Raw genomic sequence first — 19,530 nt, forward strand, 5'->3', positions numbered from 1 at the left:
TGAGTAGAAAAATAACAAATCTTTCTTCAATCCAATAAGCTGGTCCTCGGCGTATCCATTGGAAAACACAAGGACCACATAATCGACAACCGTCGTCGAGTAGCATACGAATAAAATGGTAATGGCCATTATCAGCAGCAACAACAATTGGTAAAATAGTGTGGCTATAGTGACTTTGAAATCGTTTCTTGATCGATTGTTGATCTAGCGAAGACGCCATTAATTGTAAGACATTTCTACCTAAAACTTCTAGACCAAATCGTGCAGCGTAGGAAAGAATAATATCGAAATAATGAACAACATCACCATGGCGATCGCGCCGTATTCGACTAGCATAGTAAGAATAATTAAACTTAGGCTTTTCTTTCATACATGTTTTGACCGTTGAATGTAAATTACCAATATGGCAGTGGTCTACAATCATTTTTCTAGGGCCAAGATAAATTCGTTTATAAAATTGACGATAATTTTCCTTTGATTGCAGCCTTGCTGCCGTTGTTAATTCTTGACTAACGATTAATTTCCATAATAAATTACTTTTACTATCATTTTTATCGTCGCCATCATGAATAACGCTATTATAGTAATGGCAAACGGTTGATATCGTGGCTAATTCCCAACCTTTTAAATAGCCAAATATTCTGGCTAGGAGATCTTTAGGTAAAATTTCACTCATAGTCGCCAATTAACCTGATTATATGGTAGAATAGAAGGAAGATCTGGAATGATTTCTGGTTTTATTGACTTTGGATAACAATAGTTTGGGAGGAAAGTTTCTTCTCTTATTGTTACCTTATAAATAATTCATTGTCATGACTGTCAGAAGAACTGATCTTTAAGTAAAGAAGGAATAGTTTTTCACTTCAATGCGACAAAAGGCCATTGATTTTATTCGAATGCTCCGATGGAACTACGCCTGAGTTATAGATTTAAAGCTACATGCAGACGAAAGAGTTTTGAATTCAATTCATCTTTATTCTAATGCCATTCTCTCTATTAAGCTGAAAGATATTCGAAAAGTAAAATCAGTGTTGCTGTACGATGGAAATAGCCTAAATGATTTAATCCGACTTTACTCTAATATCGTTCACTCCATTAAATTGAAAGATACTCGAGTAGCAAAATCACTGCTATGATGCCGATAGCCTAAATTATTTAATCCAACTTTACTTCAATATTACTCATTTTCATTAAATTGAAAGCTACTCAAATGGTAAAAATCAGTAATATGATGGAAACAGCGAAAATGATTTAATCCGACTTTACTCTAATATCATTCTCTCTATTAAATTGAAAGATACTCGTATAGCATAATCAGTATTACGATGGAAATAGGCAGAATGATTTAGTCTGCAATATAATTACGTGTACTATTTAACCATTTTATTTAAAGTTCTCTAAGTTAGAAAAACTTTATGTTCATACAAAGCATCATGCAAGAGAGTTCAAATCTATCATTTTTTCTTAACACTATTGTTGATGCTATCATAAAATATTTGTAAAGCTAAAGTTGAATGACAAGATTCAGTTTGTAAAGATGATTTACTTCACAAATTCTTTGTTGTTCAACAAATAATAAATGTTGTCAACGATTGAAAATATTCGTAAGGCAAGATTCCTCAATGACACAGGACTGTTGTAAATTAATGGATTGTCTAAAACTTTTGTCTTCGAAATTATTATTCATTTTCCTATGCTAGCCTAGACGATTATAGTCATATCCAATTATTTATTGATTATATTATTCAATTATTTCTAAGCATCTCTAGCTACTATGTACTATGCAATAACTCTAAGCCGTCTGTCGCAATATTGTTCTTTATATACAGTCAAAATAAAATAACTTTAGCATTCTCTTGCACCCTTGAAGCGTTTTCACAGCTTATTTTAATGATTACTACTCTAAAATGAGAATTAATCGTTACAATATCGCTCTTATATGGATTACTACTGCGTACCATGATATAGGATTGCTTGAAATAGCGTTAAGAAGAAACCTTTCAAATTAATCACTAGTGTTAATGGCTTCTAATATCATGGCTGCAGCAAGTTTTATACTTTATAACTTTGGCCATCTCTGCATCGAACTGTGATGAGGCAAATGCAAAAATTTCTATTTATTCATGTACATCACTTTAGCCTTTATAGTTATCATAAATTTATAATTTATTCTTGTGCCAGATACTGATCTAATAGAAATACCGGCTTAAATAGATTTAAAAGGAATTGAGTCAAAAGTAGCGCGAAAATAAACAAATTCATTTAAATGTAATAAGTATTATAAAAAGGTACGATTATACCCTAGTTCTTAAGGGCTGCATTCATGCTTCTTTATCCGCGAGTAAAAAAATATAGAGTAGTTGTAGACTAGAAATTAAGATTTGAAGGGAATTAAAACCTGTTCATTTGTATTAATTTATTTTTCTTAATTTCAATCTGGTACAGTATAGTAATAACCCTTTTAAGGTCAGGACTCTCTGCCCAAAATCTCACGACAGTAGCAGTCCTGGCTTGATATAATTATGAATCCATCGGTTAAAATCGTCATCTAGAAATAGAGTATAATTATAATAGATTCAAAATCATATCACTAGCCACTCACATATGCAAACTTTCATCTATTAGAACACATAGACTGTATTTATTAAATCCTTAAAGACAATCGTGCTTTCCTTTGATTAAGAAACTATCGTTCTTGGGTATTTACACCAATGAAAGGTAAATTGCATTTTAGAATGGGTTCAATATATACTCTATGTGTATGTTATATAATAAAGAATTAAAAAATGTTTGCTAAGAAATTAAAGCTATTTTGATAATACGTATCTGATTTCATCCATAAGTTAAGATTTAACATTCTTGAATTAGCCGTAACGTAATAAATTATACCTGACAATTAGCATCGTACAAGTCATGATATTCGCTTACTATCATAGGGTAAGAGATAATTACGATTATCTAATCCAGTCCATATCTTACCCGCAGTCATAATCCTATAGATAATTTATATAATTTATTAACTAATTCGAAAAGTATATTATTTGAATAACCTTATTTAAGCGAGATAGTGGCGCGAAAGAGAATATCATTACTTAGTGCACAGCTGTTGTTTAGAATAATTGGTCATCCTTCATCTTTATTAAACTTTACATTGTGTTAATCTTCTAATCAAAGCAGACATTTAATGCCATACAAATAATTATTCGTTGTTTTTAATAATTGAGACCGTAAGATGACAATGCACAACTGCTATTCAGTCTATGTATTGGAAATATATATTAAAACTACGGGTTTTCTACCGATAAAAATAATTTTACGACGATAACCTGCAGACCAAAATGTAAAAATGCAAAAATTCATGACATACGATACAAATACTGGTTGATCTTTTATGATAGATTGTAAATTAATTCTTCAAGTACATAGAGCAAAAGCTATGTTCATATTAAGTCGCTCAAGTCCTATAAATAACTGTCTTTTCAATTTTAAGGATCGTGACCATTGGTGATAAATTTAGATTAATTGCCAGTTCAGAATTATTTTCTTACTTTACTTAATAATCTTATACAAGCAAGCTGAGCCACATAAAATGATAGAATAAGCATGATTAATGCTGATTTAGTTTTTAAAAGTATAATACTATATTTAATTTATAAATCTTTGGTAAAGCTTTTCCTTAAGATTTTATTCGATACAACTTTTATTATCGAAAAAAAATTGACGAAGCTTTAATCTCAATGTCAATAAATTGGCAATTGAAACAGTTCTTAGAAAGTTGAGAATATATTGATTGCAATTCTGAAAGTCCTAAAGACGCTAAGAATTTTCCTTTCATTTATGACTTGTCTTTACTACAATTAGGGGAATAAACTATGGGAGATTATCGTGTGAACGCATTCGCTGCAAAGGTAATTATAACAATTAAGAATGAACGCTTTGAGTATGCGGATGTTTACTCAGGCTATTTATTGCATTCTAGGATTAAATATTTGTTGCCTTTATTTTAAATTTAACGTGAAGGTAAAATTTTCTCTATGATAATTTGTTATCTTTGACACGATTCAATAGCCTAATTCTCTTCTCTTTATCGCCGAAACAACTGTATATTAAAGTAATCATTAAGATCTAGTTTACGCTTTTGGAAGTTAAATGGACTGAAGCTGGGATTGAAAAGATTACTCTCTCATTCATGACTATTGTAGCTCGCTTGTTACCTAATGACATCATTCTTACTAGTATTAGACATAGGTTTTGATTAGAAGTTATTGTAGTATCTCAAAGTAGGACATGTTGAAGTAAATTGCTAACCAGAAGGTTTTGATTTACAGAAATTATACTGTAGAACATAGTCGAAGCTGCTAGCATATCCGCAGACAATGTGAGCATTATGCTAAATATCCATTACGGTGCCCAACAGAAACAAATCAAGGTGTTACTACATAAATACTTGTAATAAAAAAGTGGTTATAACATGACATACTGCGTGAATTGGACAACCTTCATGTTTATATTCAAGATTTAAATATATTTTTAGAATATATAGTACGGTTGGTTGAAAAAAAAGTATATTTCTACGAAATTTAATTAATAGCCCAACCAAATCTAAAACATAACGAGGATTATAATACGTAGGTTGCTAAAGTATGAGTTTAGCTTGCATATAATTGTATTTGATCACAGCTACAGAATATATTTTTCAAATTGTAACATATTTTTGCGTTAGTAACCTGTTATATATTTAAATAAAAAATGATATTTCGAAATTTTTAATATACACATAACCCAAAATTATAGCTAAACTAATGATGGCATAGCTACTGTAACACCGTAAGATTGATATTGTTAGCAGTGCATTGCACTATATAGATTAAACTGTAAACAACGTAATAATTTCCTTACCCAACACAAACTTAAGTACTCACGTATGAATAATGTAAGATATAATTAATTCTTTGGTAGTTATTACTAGTTAATGCTCATTTTGTAGTTTGCTTATATTATATGTAAATTAAATGTTTATCATACCAACGTTGGTAGAATGTAAACGCTTTCAGCATATTTTTTTATTTAACATTTTTTTCTAGTGACAGTGCAATACTTTAGAATAAACTAATGCCAAGAATGCAAACTGTGTGAATTGAAATCAAACTTATTACGATTGTTCTTCCTTTACTTAAAAATTACGCCTTTCCTGATAATTAGAATGACCAATAAGTAGGAAGATAGCCACTTATCTTAGTAGACAGGACGTACTAATGCAGACTCTATTGATTACTATCAATAACGGATGTAAATGAATATTAATATCAAGACACTACTCAGGCAAACGATTGATCATCTTTATTTCAATTAAAAGTTGATACTTTAGCCCCAAATTTGATTTCAGTTACTAATTTAATACCATGCAACAAAATCATCCATATCTAATTATTAATGGTGAAAGCTATGTTGGTAAGGCCATCGATATACCAGCCAGTTATTGGGGAAGGAAGTGGTGCAAAGAATCGAATGTTAAGCCATCAAGCAGGATTCGCTGCGTTATTCAAAGCTTTAATCCTAGCAAAAATTCAAATTCTGAAGGTTGTTGGACAGTTCTTTCCAACGGCAGAGAGTGCATTTTAGATTCACAAGCTTTACAGAGATTTATGGCTGAAGAACACCGTATGTTGTCAGATTATAGTGATCTTTATGAGCTTCGACAAGATGATGAAGAAATTAGTGATCTTAAAAGGTATCCCACCTATTCAATTTTGTTTGCTAATTTCTTCTGCGCGTATCATATATCAATATTATTTACTATTTTGCTATTAGTAAAGTAATAAAGGCATTCCTAATTTATACTAGTATGACCGACATATCGCCGACAATTTCAGCCAAATCGAGTCCGGAAACTATTCGTCAAGCTTTAATGACAGAACTGTATGTATACATGCTAATTAGACTGTAAATGGTTTTAAAATTAAATAGTGTATGTAATAAATGAGACGATAGATGGCTAACCGATATTATGTCGTGAGTTATTATTGGCAATTTTGTGTGCTAAAGCACATCAAAGTAGTTGTTATTAAATCGATCTAAATTTGCTGCTAAAAGATATAATTGAATGAAATGAGTTATTATCGATACTGGGCATATGGATGCAAATGCAAGGCTTTAAATGAATTAATTCATGTTTTACTGTATGATAGACTGTAGGTATTTATCAGACCATAAGTTATTAGTTAGTGAATACCGGCTAAGTCGCGTTATCGCAAGACATATTGTTAGAATTTCAGATATTTGACCTGGGATAAATTGATTGAGCTTATGTGCAGTTTGGTTAGAATTCCGGTATAGGATTTACGATCTACGACAAAGTATTACATTGGCGAAATAAATTCAACACCAAGTTAGAAGTAGAGTGATCACTATCATCATACGGTAATTATTCCACACAAATGTCGAACTTCAAATCAAGTGGATTTTTAACGGATGATAAAATTTCTACTTGAAATGAAGAGAACATTAGTTTAACCTATTTAACTTTATACCGTCATCTAATGGTTTGTTGCTAAAGCTTTCCACGAACGATAATAATAGCAACGCATGCTTTACATGTCAGATATTTTGTTAGAAAGAAATACATAAGCGAATGAATAAGCAGTAATTTTGGAACAATTATAATTAATTATTATTTAGGTACCGGTATAAGATTAATCAATGGGCACGTTAATAATAGCATGAAATGTGTTAAAATGTTAAATAGTTGATAGCTATGACTGAGGTTATAACGTTAGTTAAATTTGCTAGCTCTACTGCGCGATATCATCTCTATTTTCTATCCCGTTCTTAAAATCTAGATCGTGCGACTTTAATATCAGTTCAGAGGAAGAATTACTGCTAGATCGCAACAAACGATTCAAGCCGCTACCAAAATTTAATCAAAAAGAATGGACAAAGGCTATTTATCGTCGTTACCGAATAGTCAAATTCAATCGAGATCAATATGGCCCAACTATGGAAAAGCAAGCAGATTTTACTGCACTCGATTGGTTTAACTTGTTCTTTCCTGATAAACTTTGGCAAGCTATTGCTATTCATAGCAATAGTCGCGTAGCTCAACTATTAGCTGTAGGTAAAATGAGTGAACAAGTTGTGGATTGGATACCATTAGATGTTAAAACTCTAAAAGCATTTGTTGGCATGGCTATTATAATGGGAAGTATAAAATTTCCTAGAGTGACTATGTATTGGCAACAATCTCGTAAATATTCATCACTGGGCTATTTCCCGTATGTCTTGTCAATGCGGCGATTTAGTCAAATTTTAAATAATTTAGAATTTGATTCTCCTAATAGCAAAAGTAGCAAAAATACCAATGACTCATTAGGTAAAGTTCGTCTGTTATTGGACGGAATTATTCCTTGCTTCAAGCAGCATTACATGCCTTCTGAAGAATTAAGAATCAGTCAAGCAGCACTTCCTTATGCAGGTAATCATGCACTAGATGCTCGACGTCGTGATGGAAGATGCAATAGTTTAAATGTGCGCATTATTTCTGAAATTTCAACGGGTTATATATTCAATTTACACATTGATCGAGCTTCATCTTCTAATTCAATCAATGATGGCTACAATCGAATCAATTGCAATCAAATTAGACAACTGACACAGGGATTACAACATAAAAATCATAAACTCTACGTTGATCATGATGTGATGACAGCAGAATTGGTCGATCATTTATTAAATTTGGGCTTTTATGCTTGTGGATTAGCTAGAAGTGATTGTAGCGATATACCGCAGGCTTTAAAACGAACATATTCGATTAATAATAATAATCACCATCATCAAGGTGGTAGCGTCGTTCAGTGGAGGATGCGACAGCAAACTTTAGTTTGTGCAATCGAGCAAAGTCAATCTGATCCATTATATTTTTTCTCATCCATGCATTTACCGCCAAACCGTTATGATATGATTAATGATCATATTTTGGGCCGGCAGCAGCTGGAAGAATATCGATTATATAATGATTATCAACGTTGGGAAAAATGCAAGTTGAAGAGCGTCTTGCATAGTTTGTATTACTTTTATAACGGTGGTCGATATTGTAAAAAGTGGCATCGGCGGGTTTTTTTCTACTTGATAGAATGTTCCTTAGTGAATGCATTTATTGTGGCTCAAAAATGCAGTTATAATAATCAACACCAGCAGGAAAAATCATTGGATACTGCAGAATTTTTGGACTTTCGATCAGAGATTGCAGAAGCATTAATTGAACAATTTTTGGGTAATGAACCGCAATTTGTTGTGACTAAAGCCTCGAATTTACAAGTTAAGACGGAAGCAGAGATACTCCATCGCCATTATACATCATCGGATTATATTCATCTATAGCAGTGTCTTGGTGAACATCATTTCTCCCCGCCTCCCCCCCCCCCCCAAAAAAAAACACCAAATGGATGACTAGGCAAACATTGATATTAACTACTGAAATGTACGTATTTCATAATGCACCTTTGCTCCTCTCAAGTTCATTCTTAGGAAGCATGTCCATTAGCACTGTACAGACTTGTTATATTGCTAATAGCATCGAGATTGAATTACATGCCTACGAGTAAGCTACCTATACTAACTGATAATGCGATATCATCCTATAGTGCATGTCTTTGTTTAATATAAGCTGTAACCTATGAAATAAATTGTTACAAGAAGGCATCATTTAAGTGCTTTATTCAGTTTAATGATTGGGGATTCCTCTCCAGTATTATATATATACGCTGTCCATACTCGATTGTAGGCCATCATTGCAACAATAGCTTTATTAACGCTATACCTTGGTGCTTTATCCTGTTTGTACAGGAAAAAACTTAAACTAATTTCACTTTAACAGCTGGTTTAAATAGTTTATCAATAGAATGCATCAGTCAGTGCGGCATCTGACCATTTTCTATTCAATGCATCTCCAGTAGGACTAAAATAAGTAATTTATATACTCAAATAGGGTGAAGAATTTTAGAGGGAGTTGCAATTCTGAGTGATACAGTAAAATGTCCCCCTCCCTTGGTCTTTGTAATCTAGCTTACTGTTCAGTAAGAACTTTATCTAATCCTACCGCTTAGCGTCGATCTGTGGCATGTAGTAACCTTACATTTGATTCAAAATGAATGTCAAATGCTTGTACCATAGTAGACTTTGTACCATTTTGAGCAGTGGCATAGTTTGAAGGTGTTTTCACCAGGGACTTGTGAGATAGATACAGTGATTACCAGTTTCTTGCATTTTGAATGAATATTTTTGCCCGTTTAAAATTGAGTACACTGGTTATTACAGTATCTGTCCATGCAGTACTGATATTAGCCCACCTGTAGTTGAGACCAGAAGCATGGCGAGGACTACCAAAATTTTTATTATCTTCTACGAAAGTACAAAATCAAAAAATGGTTTGGCGAATTTTCTCGGAAAGTAGACTATCAAAAAATGTTTCGTGGTCCCCGGCCATGGTTAAATGGCTTGTTTGTGGTTGTCGCAGATTTTGCGGACTCGTATTTCTATAGATAGTCAGAGACTTGTAGGACTAATACCACTAATACCATTAGTATTATTCTCATGGACTCATGGGCTACTAAAATTAGGGTAGTTTAGTAGTCCATGACAGTCAAAGCTTTTAAAAAAGGAATTTCTTTATTCACTGCAAGTCCTAGACGATAGTATACGACAAGGATGTGTAAGTGGGTTATCTTCCATTCAATCTAGTAGTGCTATCCAATTTTATACTGTATGGATCGAAAACACATGGATTTCGGTAAAGAGGTATTCTAAAGATTTGCAATTTTGCATACAGGTATTGTTGAAATTAATTTTGGCATGTTTGACAGTTCGCTCGCCAATATATGAAGAGTTTTTGGAACCCTCAGCTGAAACTGTCATACTGATGTATTATCTATCGTATACCGGTGAAGACTTTAAAAAAGGGAAAAGTAATGATTTGCTATTGTATCCTCTCTGCTGAAACTGTTGTACTGATGTATTATCGTATACCGGTGAAGACTTTAAAAAATGGGAAACTAATGATTTGCCATGGTATCCTCTCAGCTGAAACTGTCTTCCTGATGTATTATCGTATACCAGGGAAGATTTTAAAAAAGGGAAAACTAATGATTTGCCATGGTATCCTCTCAGCTGAAACTGTCTTCCTGATGTATTATCGTATACCAGGGAAGATTTTAAAAAAGGGAAAACTAATGATTTGCCATGGTATATTTTTATATCGTAACGATCTTCCCATTCGCCAATTTTCATGGTTGTATTTTCAATGTAACAATACTTCATAATGCTATTTGGCGTTGCAGTTAATCATAATTTGCGATTTTCGAATAAAGATACTAGATGCATAAATAGTTATAATGAAAAGCCAATGAAGATTTGGGCTTTGCATTTTCAGGGCAATGTTTTATACTATACTATTTGGTAACTTCTTAGATGCAAATATTAGAGTAACAATAACGCAGTACACTTTATTTATTCCTCAAGTTTTTCTGCTTCTGCTAGATAACCGCAATACTGTTCTTGCTTGGTGCACGCAGAATCGCTCAGCAGTAATGATCATTAAGGTTCTCATTTCATTGAATGATCTTTATTTGAAATTTCTAAGCATGAAAATTTGCGAATGGCAGATCGGAAAGATATAAAAATAGCAAATGATTGGTTTCCCTATCCCCAAAATTGGAGGATATTTTTAAACTACACCATGTACAAATAGGCAAAACACTCTGGAAAAATGATTCAGCCTTCTCTTCACTTTGACGCCAAGAACGGTCACTGCACGTCGTCTCGCACGGACTAGCCTCAACCTCTTCCGCAGCTCACACTAACACGGACCATTGTAACAGACCACTCGTGTACTGTACACGCTGTGACCGCGATACCTCAGGAGTCTACTGGAGTTCTAGTACTGTACTATATGGGAGATTGGGTATGGTATTGCGTTATGTGGACTGTTGACTACAGTACAGTACTGTACTGTACTGTACAGTGTACAGTACCGTACCGTGCTACAATCCTTTTCACTGTACAATGTACAGTGAAAAGGAGACTACAACCCTCCTGGAGGATCGATGTGAACTGCAATTCAACTAACGAGTACGTCAGTAGCGATCAAGAATTGTGCTAGGACTTGGCAAGACGAGCCGAGCAGGGAAAGAATTAAGTGGAATTTCCATCCAACCAGCTACGTCGATCCGCTATTCGTGAGCTAATTGTATCTTATTCTGCTGTGATTGCCTTCAAGAGAGAAAGACTGTAGTACGATATCTCGTACTGCAACAGTCGAAAACAAGACTATGTCAACACATGTAAATGGTCAAATAGAATCCGACGATGACGAACGCCATGCATTCCCGGCGGAAAAACGTAGGAAAGAAAGCCCAATGACTCACAAAGTGGCATTGCTTGATGCTGGAGCCCAATATGGAAAGGTATATTGCTTCCAATATTGCAGTAGTAGCATAACCATGACGTGCATACTGTCCTATCCATGCAATTCCATTCATGGAGGATGATGTTATCTGAGCAACTGAGTGCAGGTGTAGCTCCAACATGCCAGGATGATTGCAATTGGAAAATAGACCATCGACACGCACCAAAATACCTACAGTGAGATTGTACTTTCTTATCCAAAATGATCATCTATCGTATGCATGACTAGCTATACTACTGTATCTGCCCATAAATTGACTTTAGTATTGGTTATGGGTCATCATGACGCCATCGCCTCCAACTTGGCTAGATCACCCACCAATTAGAAAAATCGATCCCACAATCCACTCAGAATATCCTCTAGTCCTGTATTACTTGGACAATTTATCCAGTGTTAAGCTGTGAATGGATCAACGGTCACTACAGAGAAAGTGTCAAATGTAAACTTGATTACAGTAAACGAGCTGTTGCAATCCTCTCCACCTTTCCCATACAGCCAAACTTGTTAGCAAATCATTTTAATGACCTAAATAAGAAGGAAGGAGGTGTTAACTCATTTGGCCAACTTGCCTGTGGGTAGTTTATTACTGTATTGAGTACAAACGGTCCGGTTGGGTCCAGTTGGGACTACTACGCAGTGTTTACAGTCCAGTGTGTTGACGGTGTTGGACAATGACCAGTTTAGCCTTGCCAACACTTGCCTTTCCTCCTACTTGTCTAGACTATGTTTTCATGCAGTACCCTAAAGTTGGACACGTCAGTCCAGCGCGGTCACCCATTGCTCTCCTCCACTTGCTATTCTCTATCCTATACCAAGAGATACACCATTTGACCATAATGGTACACTACCCTCCCATACTGCAACCCAAACAAGTTCAAAAGTGCGCCAATATTCCCTCCCTAGTAATGGCCGGCCACTTAATCCATGGTAGCATCTACCCAAGGCCATTTTGGATCATTTATTTTTGCATCTTTGTCAGTGAAATTTTCTTTTTTTTTTCAATCATTGGAGAGAATCGTTCATGCTAATGCATTTCAATTGGTAATAAGAGAAGGAGAGAGAGAAATTTCATCGTTACAAGTTGAATCAAGACGGCAGGGTCGTCGTTGTGAAGATTTTTTTTCTCTCCTTGTCAATGAACGGATAGTTGTTGAGATAGAGTAATACCTCGCTCTTTCTACTGTTCAATCATTTTACATCCATTTCTATTTCTTGTCCTCTTCTTGTTTGTACTTTTTCTATCACTTACAATGTCGTCAAAGAGAGTATACCCGTTAGAATGGATTGAAATTAAATTACAGTCTAACATGTCTTTCACCCAGTTGTCATGGGTCTTCATTAGCTTGACATCAAGCTAAACAGGGGGGGAACAATGTCACATTTCCCCCAACTTAGGCGTTATTCTATTCTGCTTACCATGATGATCATCATCATGGCAAAGAGAAACTAATGAAAGCGACAAGACAAATCAATTCGTTTCATTTCCTTTTTCACTCTATCCTGACTGATCAAGCCATGCTCATTTCCCTGTCTTGCTATTCAATCCAATGACGTTAAGCAGATGTTGATTCATTTTTTTTTTCCAATGAAATGAGTAGTCGGCAATCCATTCCATAGCATTTCCACTCTAATCGATAACCATTTAGGCTATACTAATACAGTTATCGATGAGAGAGGGATCGTTTTTAACCAAGATTCGATCATCCATCAATTAACTACGATCCCATCCAGTCAAGGTGTCAAGAAAGATCAACTTGTAATTCGCTAGGATCGACACTGGAATCAATCGAAAACCATTTAGGCCATAGCAATGAGAGATGGATCCTTTTCAACCAAAAATTCTATCATCCATCCATTGACTACCATGCTATCCAGTCAAGGTGCCAGGAAAGATCAACTGGTCTTCAAACATAGCTCTAAATTACAACCAGTCAGTGTTGAAAGGATAACTGTTATACTAGAGTAAAACATAACGATTGGACTCACAAGGGACGAATCACCGCTATTCAAGCGGGCTAGAAATGTTGCAAAGGTAGTAGTCAAACTAAAGGAATGCTTACTAGCAATAGAAGATCCATACAAATGTTGACAACATCATCAACTAGCGACAAAATGCAATTTTTGGACAACATAAATTACGTGTGTGATGGGATGGAGCGATACATAGACAGTGCTATCGTACTCAGAAACTATGGATTATACTCGAGTATCCATCCTATCCAAACTGGACACCCGTTTCATTTGAACGCTTTCGTCTCTTATATTGAGTTGTTCAAAAAGAAATCACCTAAGCTTACGATATCGACAGACTAGACGATCTTCATCGTCAAGTAGTGGCTGATTGACTTGAAGAGGATCCATTTTGTTTAATAAAGTTCATCGTTGACCATCATTAAACCCTTCAGTTCTCTTCAGTACACCATTCGAAACACAAACTACAATCTTGACATGAATTGGTTGCATTTCAATAGAACGAAAACTGCTCCTACAATGTAGAATCAACATATACGTACTTTCATTTCCTACAGAGACATAATAGCGATGGATCATATTGCGATAATCCATTTCCCAGTTTATCGTATTACCTCTACATTCTACTTGCAACCATAGATTTCAAAATACGATAAATTTATAAATGTTGGATGTTAGACCATGATCAGTTCTGTAATATTGAGTGGGCAAAAATCGCCAATATTTTTATGATACAATTCAGTAGTGTGCCCCCTCGAAGATTGGAATGCATTCCGTAATAGCTCATTAATAACTTAATTAAAAAATACAAACTTTGTACTTGGTATTCTTTTAATAAATTCAGTTTCACCTTTTTATTATATCTCACAGTATGATATCGTACTTACGAGTATAGTAGAAAGTTGAAAGAGTGGACGGTTGCAACGTCTAGTATAATTGTATTCGAACTTATGTTTGTAAATTAAATAGACAACAAATCCAATTAAGAGTGTTACAATTAGTCATAGCGATGATCCTATGTTGTGGGTCTCTTAATACAGTACTGCACTATTTTTGTTGTCTTTCTATTATTTTATTATATCTTGGTGTAAAAGATATCAACATAACTCGAAATATCATACAATCCTTTTAATTTTAATTATTTGTCCACGTCAATCGGCATGAATAGTTACTGCATTATCACGTCCTACTTACACACTCAGAAATTTAGAATGATAACGTTGGTCAAGCCTTAAATTTACCAAATTATTCTTAAAAATGAAGCAGCATGGTTTGTACTTGCTTTTTCTTCTAGGTTATCGATCGAAGAATTCGTGATTTAAATGTAGAAACTGAAATGGTGCCACTAGATATAACGGCTACAAGTCTTGTTGAGAAAGGCTATAGGTAAGCAATTGTAATGAATAGTATGCAAGAATAAAATGCTTGTGTAAAATTCAGTCAGTGATCAAATCATTTTATACTATATTGGATACTTAAACGGAAAAATTTTTAGTACTAAATAATTAATATGAAAGCATTGTTACCAGGATGATGATCATCGCTGATTTACCTCATTTTCAACCCATTTGATATTCAATGAAGATAATTTGTCTTAAAATCTGCCAATTGATACTTTGTATGCGCCTAGGGCTATTATCATTTCCGGTGGACCAAATAGTGTCTATTCATCGGATGCCTTGATATACGACCCAAATATTTTTAGCATTGGGATACCGATATTAGGAATTTGTTATGGAATGCAGGTAATAGAATTTTAAAAGTTGAAAACGTAATATTGTAGTACTTGCAACAAGGTATTCAATATTAAAGATAATTATACTGCGCGTACAGACAATCTGCAAGTAGCATTTTAATTCATTGTACTAAAATTGAATTCTTCATTCAATTTATTAATGTTATAGCTATTAAATTTTCATTTTATACTAAAATCGTATTTCTTCATTCAACTTATTAACGTTGTAGCTATTAAATCTCCATTTTATACTAAAATCGTATTTCTTCATTCATCTTATGAATATGTTACAGCTAGTAAATCTCCATTTTGGAGGTACTGTAACAAAAGGAGATGTAAGGGAAGATGGACAATTTACCATCGATGTTGATCCTGATTGCCTATTATTTAGGTAATTTGAATATTATTTATATAAATATAATGTTCAATAGCGTCAAACACAAGCATTGGACCTAAATCTATTGTCGTTAGATCATGCAATTGAAGATCGCTCTTTTGCTATTATTTGCATTAGTGGATTATCCAAGCAACAGAATGTTCTTCTTACTCACGGTGACTCTGTTGATCAAGTCGCCAATACATTTAAAGTTATTGCGACGTCAGGAGATATCGTTACCGGTATAGTATTTTGCCATTATATTGTTAATAGAGCTGATTCTATAAAACCAATCATAATACTTTAAATTTTGCTTTACTATAATAACACAAAAGTGGATTGCGTACAGTAATAACTCAACAATACAGTATAGGATATCTGCTAACTAAGGTATAACAACCGTTATTATGATAGCAATTGGAAACGATGAAAAGCACTTATATGGCGTACAGTTTCACCCAGAAGTTGATCTTACCGAGAAAGGATCGGAAATATTTCGTAATTTTTTATTTAAAGTAAGTCGTACTCGTTTATTTATTGCTTTTAGTATTACTACACTTGCAGTAAGGATAATATTGTATTAAGATGTAAATACTACTGTATTACTGCGATAGAACTTCAATCGGGTTTATCTAATAGGATAGTTGGTCTATAGCTTGTAATACAACGCTTGTACTAATAAACAATTTTATTAATTAGATCGCAAAATGTCCTGGAAACTTTACGATGATTAATCGTCAACAGCAGTGTATAGATAATATAAAACAGAAAGTTAGAGATAAGAAAGCATTAGTAAGAGAAAACGGAAACATAATTGTAGTGTATCGATCTCGAACTTTCCATATACAGTTGAATTAATACTGAATCTTTTTTTTTGAAGGTACTTGTTAGTGGTGGAGTAGATTCTGCTGTTTGTGCAGCTCTCTTGCATAAGGTATGATGTAAAAGGTGAAATTGCATGCGATATAACGGGCGAATCATTATTGTTTACTTTTGGCATAGGCTTTAGGATCCGACAGAGTAATTGCTCTTCATATTGACAATGGTTTCATGCGCAAAAATGAAAGCGATGATGTTAAAATTTCACTTAGAAAGATAGGCTTAGATATAGAAATTCTCCATAGTGCCTATCATTTTTATACAAGTCACACTAGTTACCCGATAATGCTGGAGGGCATACCGACACGGCATATTACCGATCCACTAGTAAATGTTTACTCACCGGAAGAGAAAAGGCATATTATTGGTGATACATTTGTGAGGGTAAGACAAATCACCGTCATTGTTATCTTGAAGATTCAGTGACTATCACGGATATCATCATATACATTGAATATATGCCATGATTTATTGTCTATCCAGGTCGCTAATGAATATCTTAAGAATTTAGGTATTGAACCACAAGATATAGTATTAGCGCAAGGTAAAATTCGTTACTTAAAATATATTGTCGTATGTACTATTATTTGAATGCTAGAACTCTCACATTTAATTTGATGGATCATAATAATATTTATGCTTACTCATTTCATAAAGTATAAACGTTAATGTTATATCAGGTACTCTACGACCAGATTTAATTGAAAGTGCGTCTAAAGAAGCCAGTTCTGAAGCTCATGTTATTAAAACCCATCACAACGATACAGATCTAGTTAGACAATTAAGATTACAGGTAAATTAACTATTAATTATTTGATTATTAAAGGCGTTCTGATATAAATTTCGTTCTTGCTGTTACACAGAATGGTATCATAGAACCTCTTCAAGATTTTCACAAAGATGAAGTTCGGGCCCTTGGGATCGAATTAGGTCTGCCTCCTCATTTAATTAATCGACATCCATTCCCTGGACCAGGCCTTGCTATACGCGTTATTTGTGCAGATGAGCGTTACGTTACAAACGAATTTGGTGAAACGTGTTCACTATTACAATATATTGTGGATTTTGCTAGAGCTCAACAGCGTGTATGAGTAATTTTTTTGTAATATATATCTTTACCACTATACCATAGATCACTATAATGAATGAAATATTCATCATGTGATTATTTTACCTTGACAGCCACATGCCCATCTTACTCGTATTAGTGGAAGTTTAAGCCTGTCAGAACAAGAATTTTTATTGACATTCAGTGCTAAACATACAATATCGGCAACCTTGCTACCTATCAAAACTGTTGGAGTGCAGGTAGTTATAGATAGACGTTTTTTAATAATGTCAAAGATTAATGCGCAAGTCGTCAAAGAGTCACCTCTTTCTATTAATCAGGGCGATAGAAGAAGTTACAGCTATGTTGCTGGACTATCATCTGATGAACCTCCAGTATGGGAAGGATTGTTTAAACTCGCTAAATTAATACCCCGAATTTGTCATGATGTAAACAGGTTTGTTAAGAAGTGTACATGTATCGAATTCTTTTATGGATGTTTAAACGACACTTAACATGCTTGTGTTACTCTCAAATATTTACATTTGTAGGGTGGTTTATGTTAATGGACCAGCTATAGTACATCCGGTGCATGATATAACCCCTACTACTTTATCAAATATAGCATTGAGCACTTTACGTGAGGCCGATGAGATTGTTAATTCAGCTTTACGTGACTACGGTTAGTATGCATTGGTTCATATTGATGCCGACTAAGTATGTTCAGATTGGTTTCATGATATTAATTATTGATTTAATAAAATGTCACTTTTTTACTAGATTGCTTAAGTAAGATCAGTCAAGCACCTGTTGTATTAATTCCGATCCATTTCGATCGTGGCGCTGCTATGAAGCTACCGTCGACGAGGAGATCAATTGTATTTAGACCATTTGTTACCAATGATTTTATGACTGGTGTAGCAGCTATACCAGGGAAGCATATTCCGGAAGAGGTTAGAATGTTGTAATCGTACTTTTAAAAGCAGTACGTAGTGCAATACTACATTTTTATTCTTGTAATAATACTTAATCATTGATCATTTATTATCGATTAGGTTGTGTTTACGATTTTCAAAAATGTTGAAAAAATTCCTGGTATATCCCGTGTCTTGTACGACATGACTTCGAAACCACCTGGTACAACAGAGTGGGAGTAAAACATATACTGTCTACGACATTTGTATATCTCTAATGATACATTTTCTTTAAAGTGATCGCGCCGAATAATATTTAGGCTTTTGTAAAGGAAGTGATGAGCCTTAACACTTAAAAATGTATTGTATTTTAATTGTTACTATTGTTCCGAAAGAGCAAAATACAAATGATGTCACAAGTACATGAAATTCAGTAAGAACTACCATATGAAATGCAAATGTAATTTTTACTATATCTATAAAATCAGAATGACCATGGACGGTTCTACAATTTTATTGCCGCTAAAATATATATATATATATATATATATTAATAATGTTTCTTAAGTCATTTGGAACGACTTGATATAATTAAGTGTATTTCTCTGTTGTTTAGTATTCCATCTTCATAGTAAACGATATTCTTCTTCCGATATCACGATAGAAATTTGTATTTATGCTGTCAGTGTGAGGAAGTAAAAAAATTTTAGAACGAATAGACTGTTGCTATTTCAAAATAAACTGTATTGTCTATTTATGAAACGAAACGTAGTCTACTATTTATTATTATTATTAATACGCGACTTAGTTCACCAAATCTAAATTCAAACTTCACTGGATGTTCATGAAGTAGGTATAATTTAGATAAAAGTTATTGATATATCTGTACTGATTTTGATACTTGCAGTTGGTTTAATTTCATTATTATCGTTACGAGATAGGACAGAAAATCTTGATTTATTACGGCCGTTAGATTTCTTTGTCAACGCAATCGCTCAGCATCCACTTTAAATACTTGATATTCATTTGTATTTGTAGAGATACTCTTTAAAAGTCAGTCGTTTTGTTTTATCTCTAAGCATACTGTAGGTAGTTATTAATTAAATGAATTAATGAGCCTCAATGCTCAGTAATTACAGAATTAAAGGT

At 33.9% G+C, this 19,530-nt stretch overlaps 2 protein-coding genes across 2 annotated transcripts in view; one reads left to right on the forward strand and one right to left on the reverse strand.

Annotated features, from left to right (window-relative positions):
• TRIADDRAFT_57665 (uncharacterized protein) overlaps positions 1 to 676 on the reverse strand; it is a gene marked incomplete at both ends in the record, with an annotated part of 1,734 nt that extends 1,058 nt beyond the window's left edge. The window contains one exon of the mRNA XM_002113808.1: positions 241 to 676. Within this exon, the coding sequence (XP_002113844.1) occupies positions 241 to 676 (436 nt within the window). The remainder of the gene's footprint in view (positions 1 to 240) is intronic.
• Positions 677 to 11,408: 10,732 nt separating this feature from the next.
• Positions 11,409 to 18,624, forward strand: TRIADDRAFT_26341 (uncharacterized protein; the record flags this gene model as incomplete). Its single annotated transcript, XM_002113425.1, has 17 exons — positions 11,409 to 11,456; positions 14,724 to 14,815; positions 15,060 to 15,174; positions 15,458 to 15,555; positions 15,679 to 15,782; positions 15,955 to 16,055; positions 16,240 to 16,332; positions 16,421 to 16,474; positions 16,543 to 16,803; positions 16,903 to 16,963; positions 17,100 to 17,212; positions 17,283 to 17,504; positions 17,602 to 17,727; positions 17,809 to 17,924; positions 18,019 to 18,153; positions 18,258 to 18,420; positions 18,523 to 18,624. 17 exons carry the CDS (start codon positions 11,409 to 11,411, stop codon positions 18,622 to 18,624), a joined length of 2,004 nt encoding a protein of 667 aa, XP_002113461.1.
• Between the last annotated feature and the right edge of the window lie 906 nt (positions 18,625 to 19,530).

The sequence above is a fragment of the Trichoplax adhaerens genome, genomic scaffold (genome assembly GCF_000150275.1).
Source record: "Trichoplax adhaerens TRIADscaffold_6 genomic scaffold, whole genome shotgun sequence".
Lineage (NCBI taxonomy): Eukaryota > Metazoa > Placozoa > Uniplacotomia > Trichoplacea > Trichoplacidae > Trichoplax > Trichoplax adhaerens.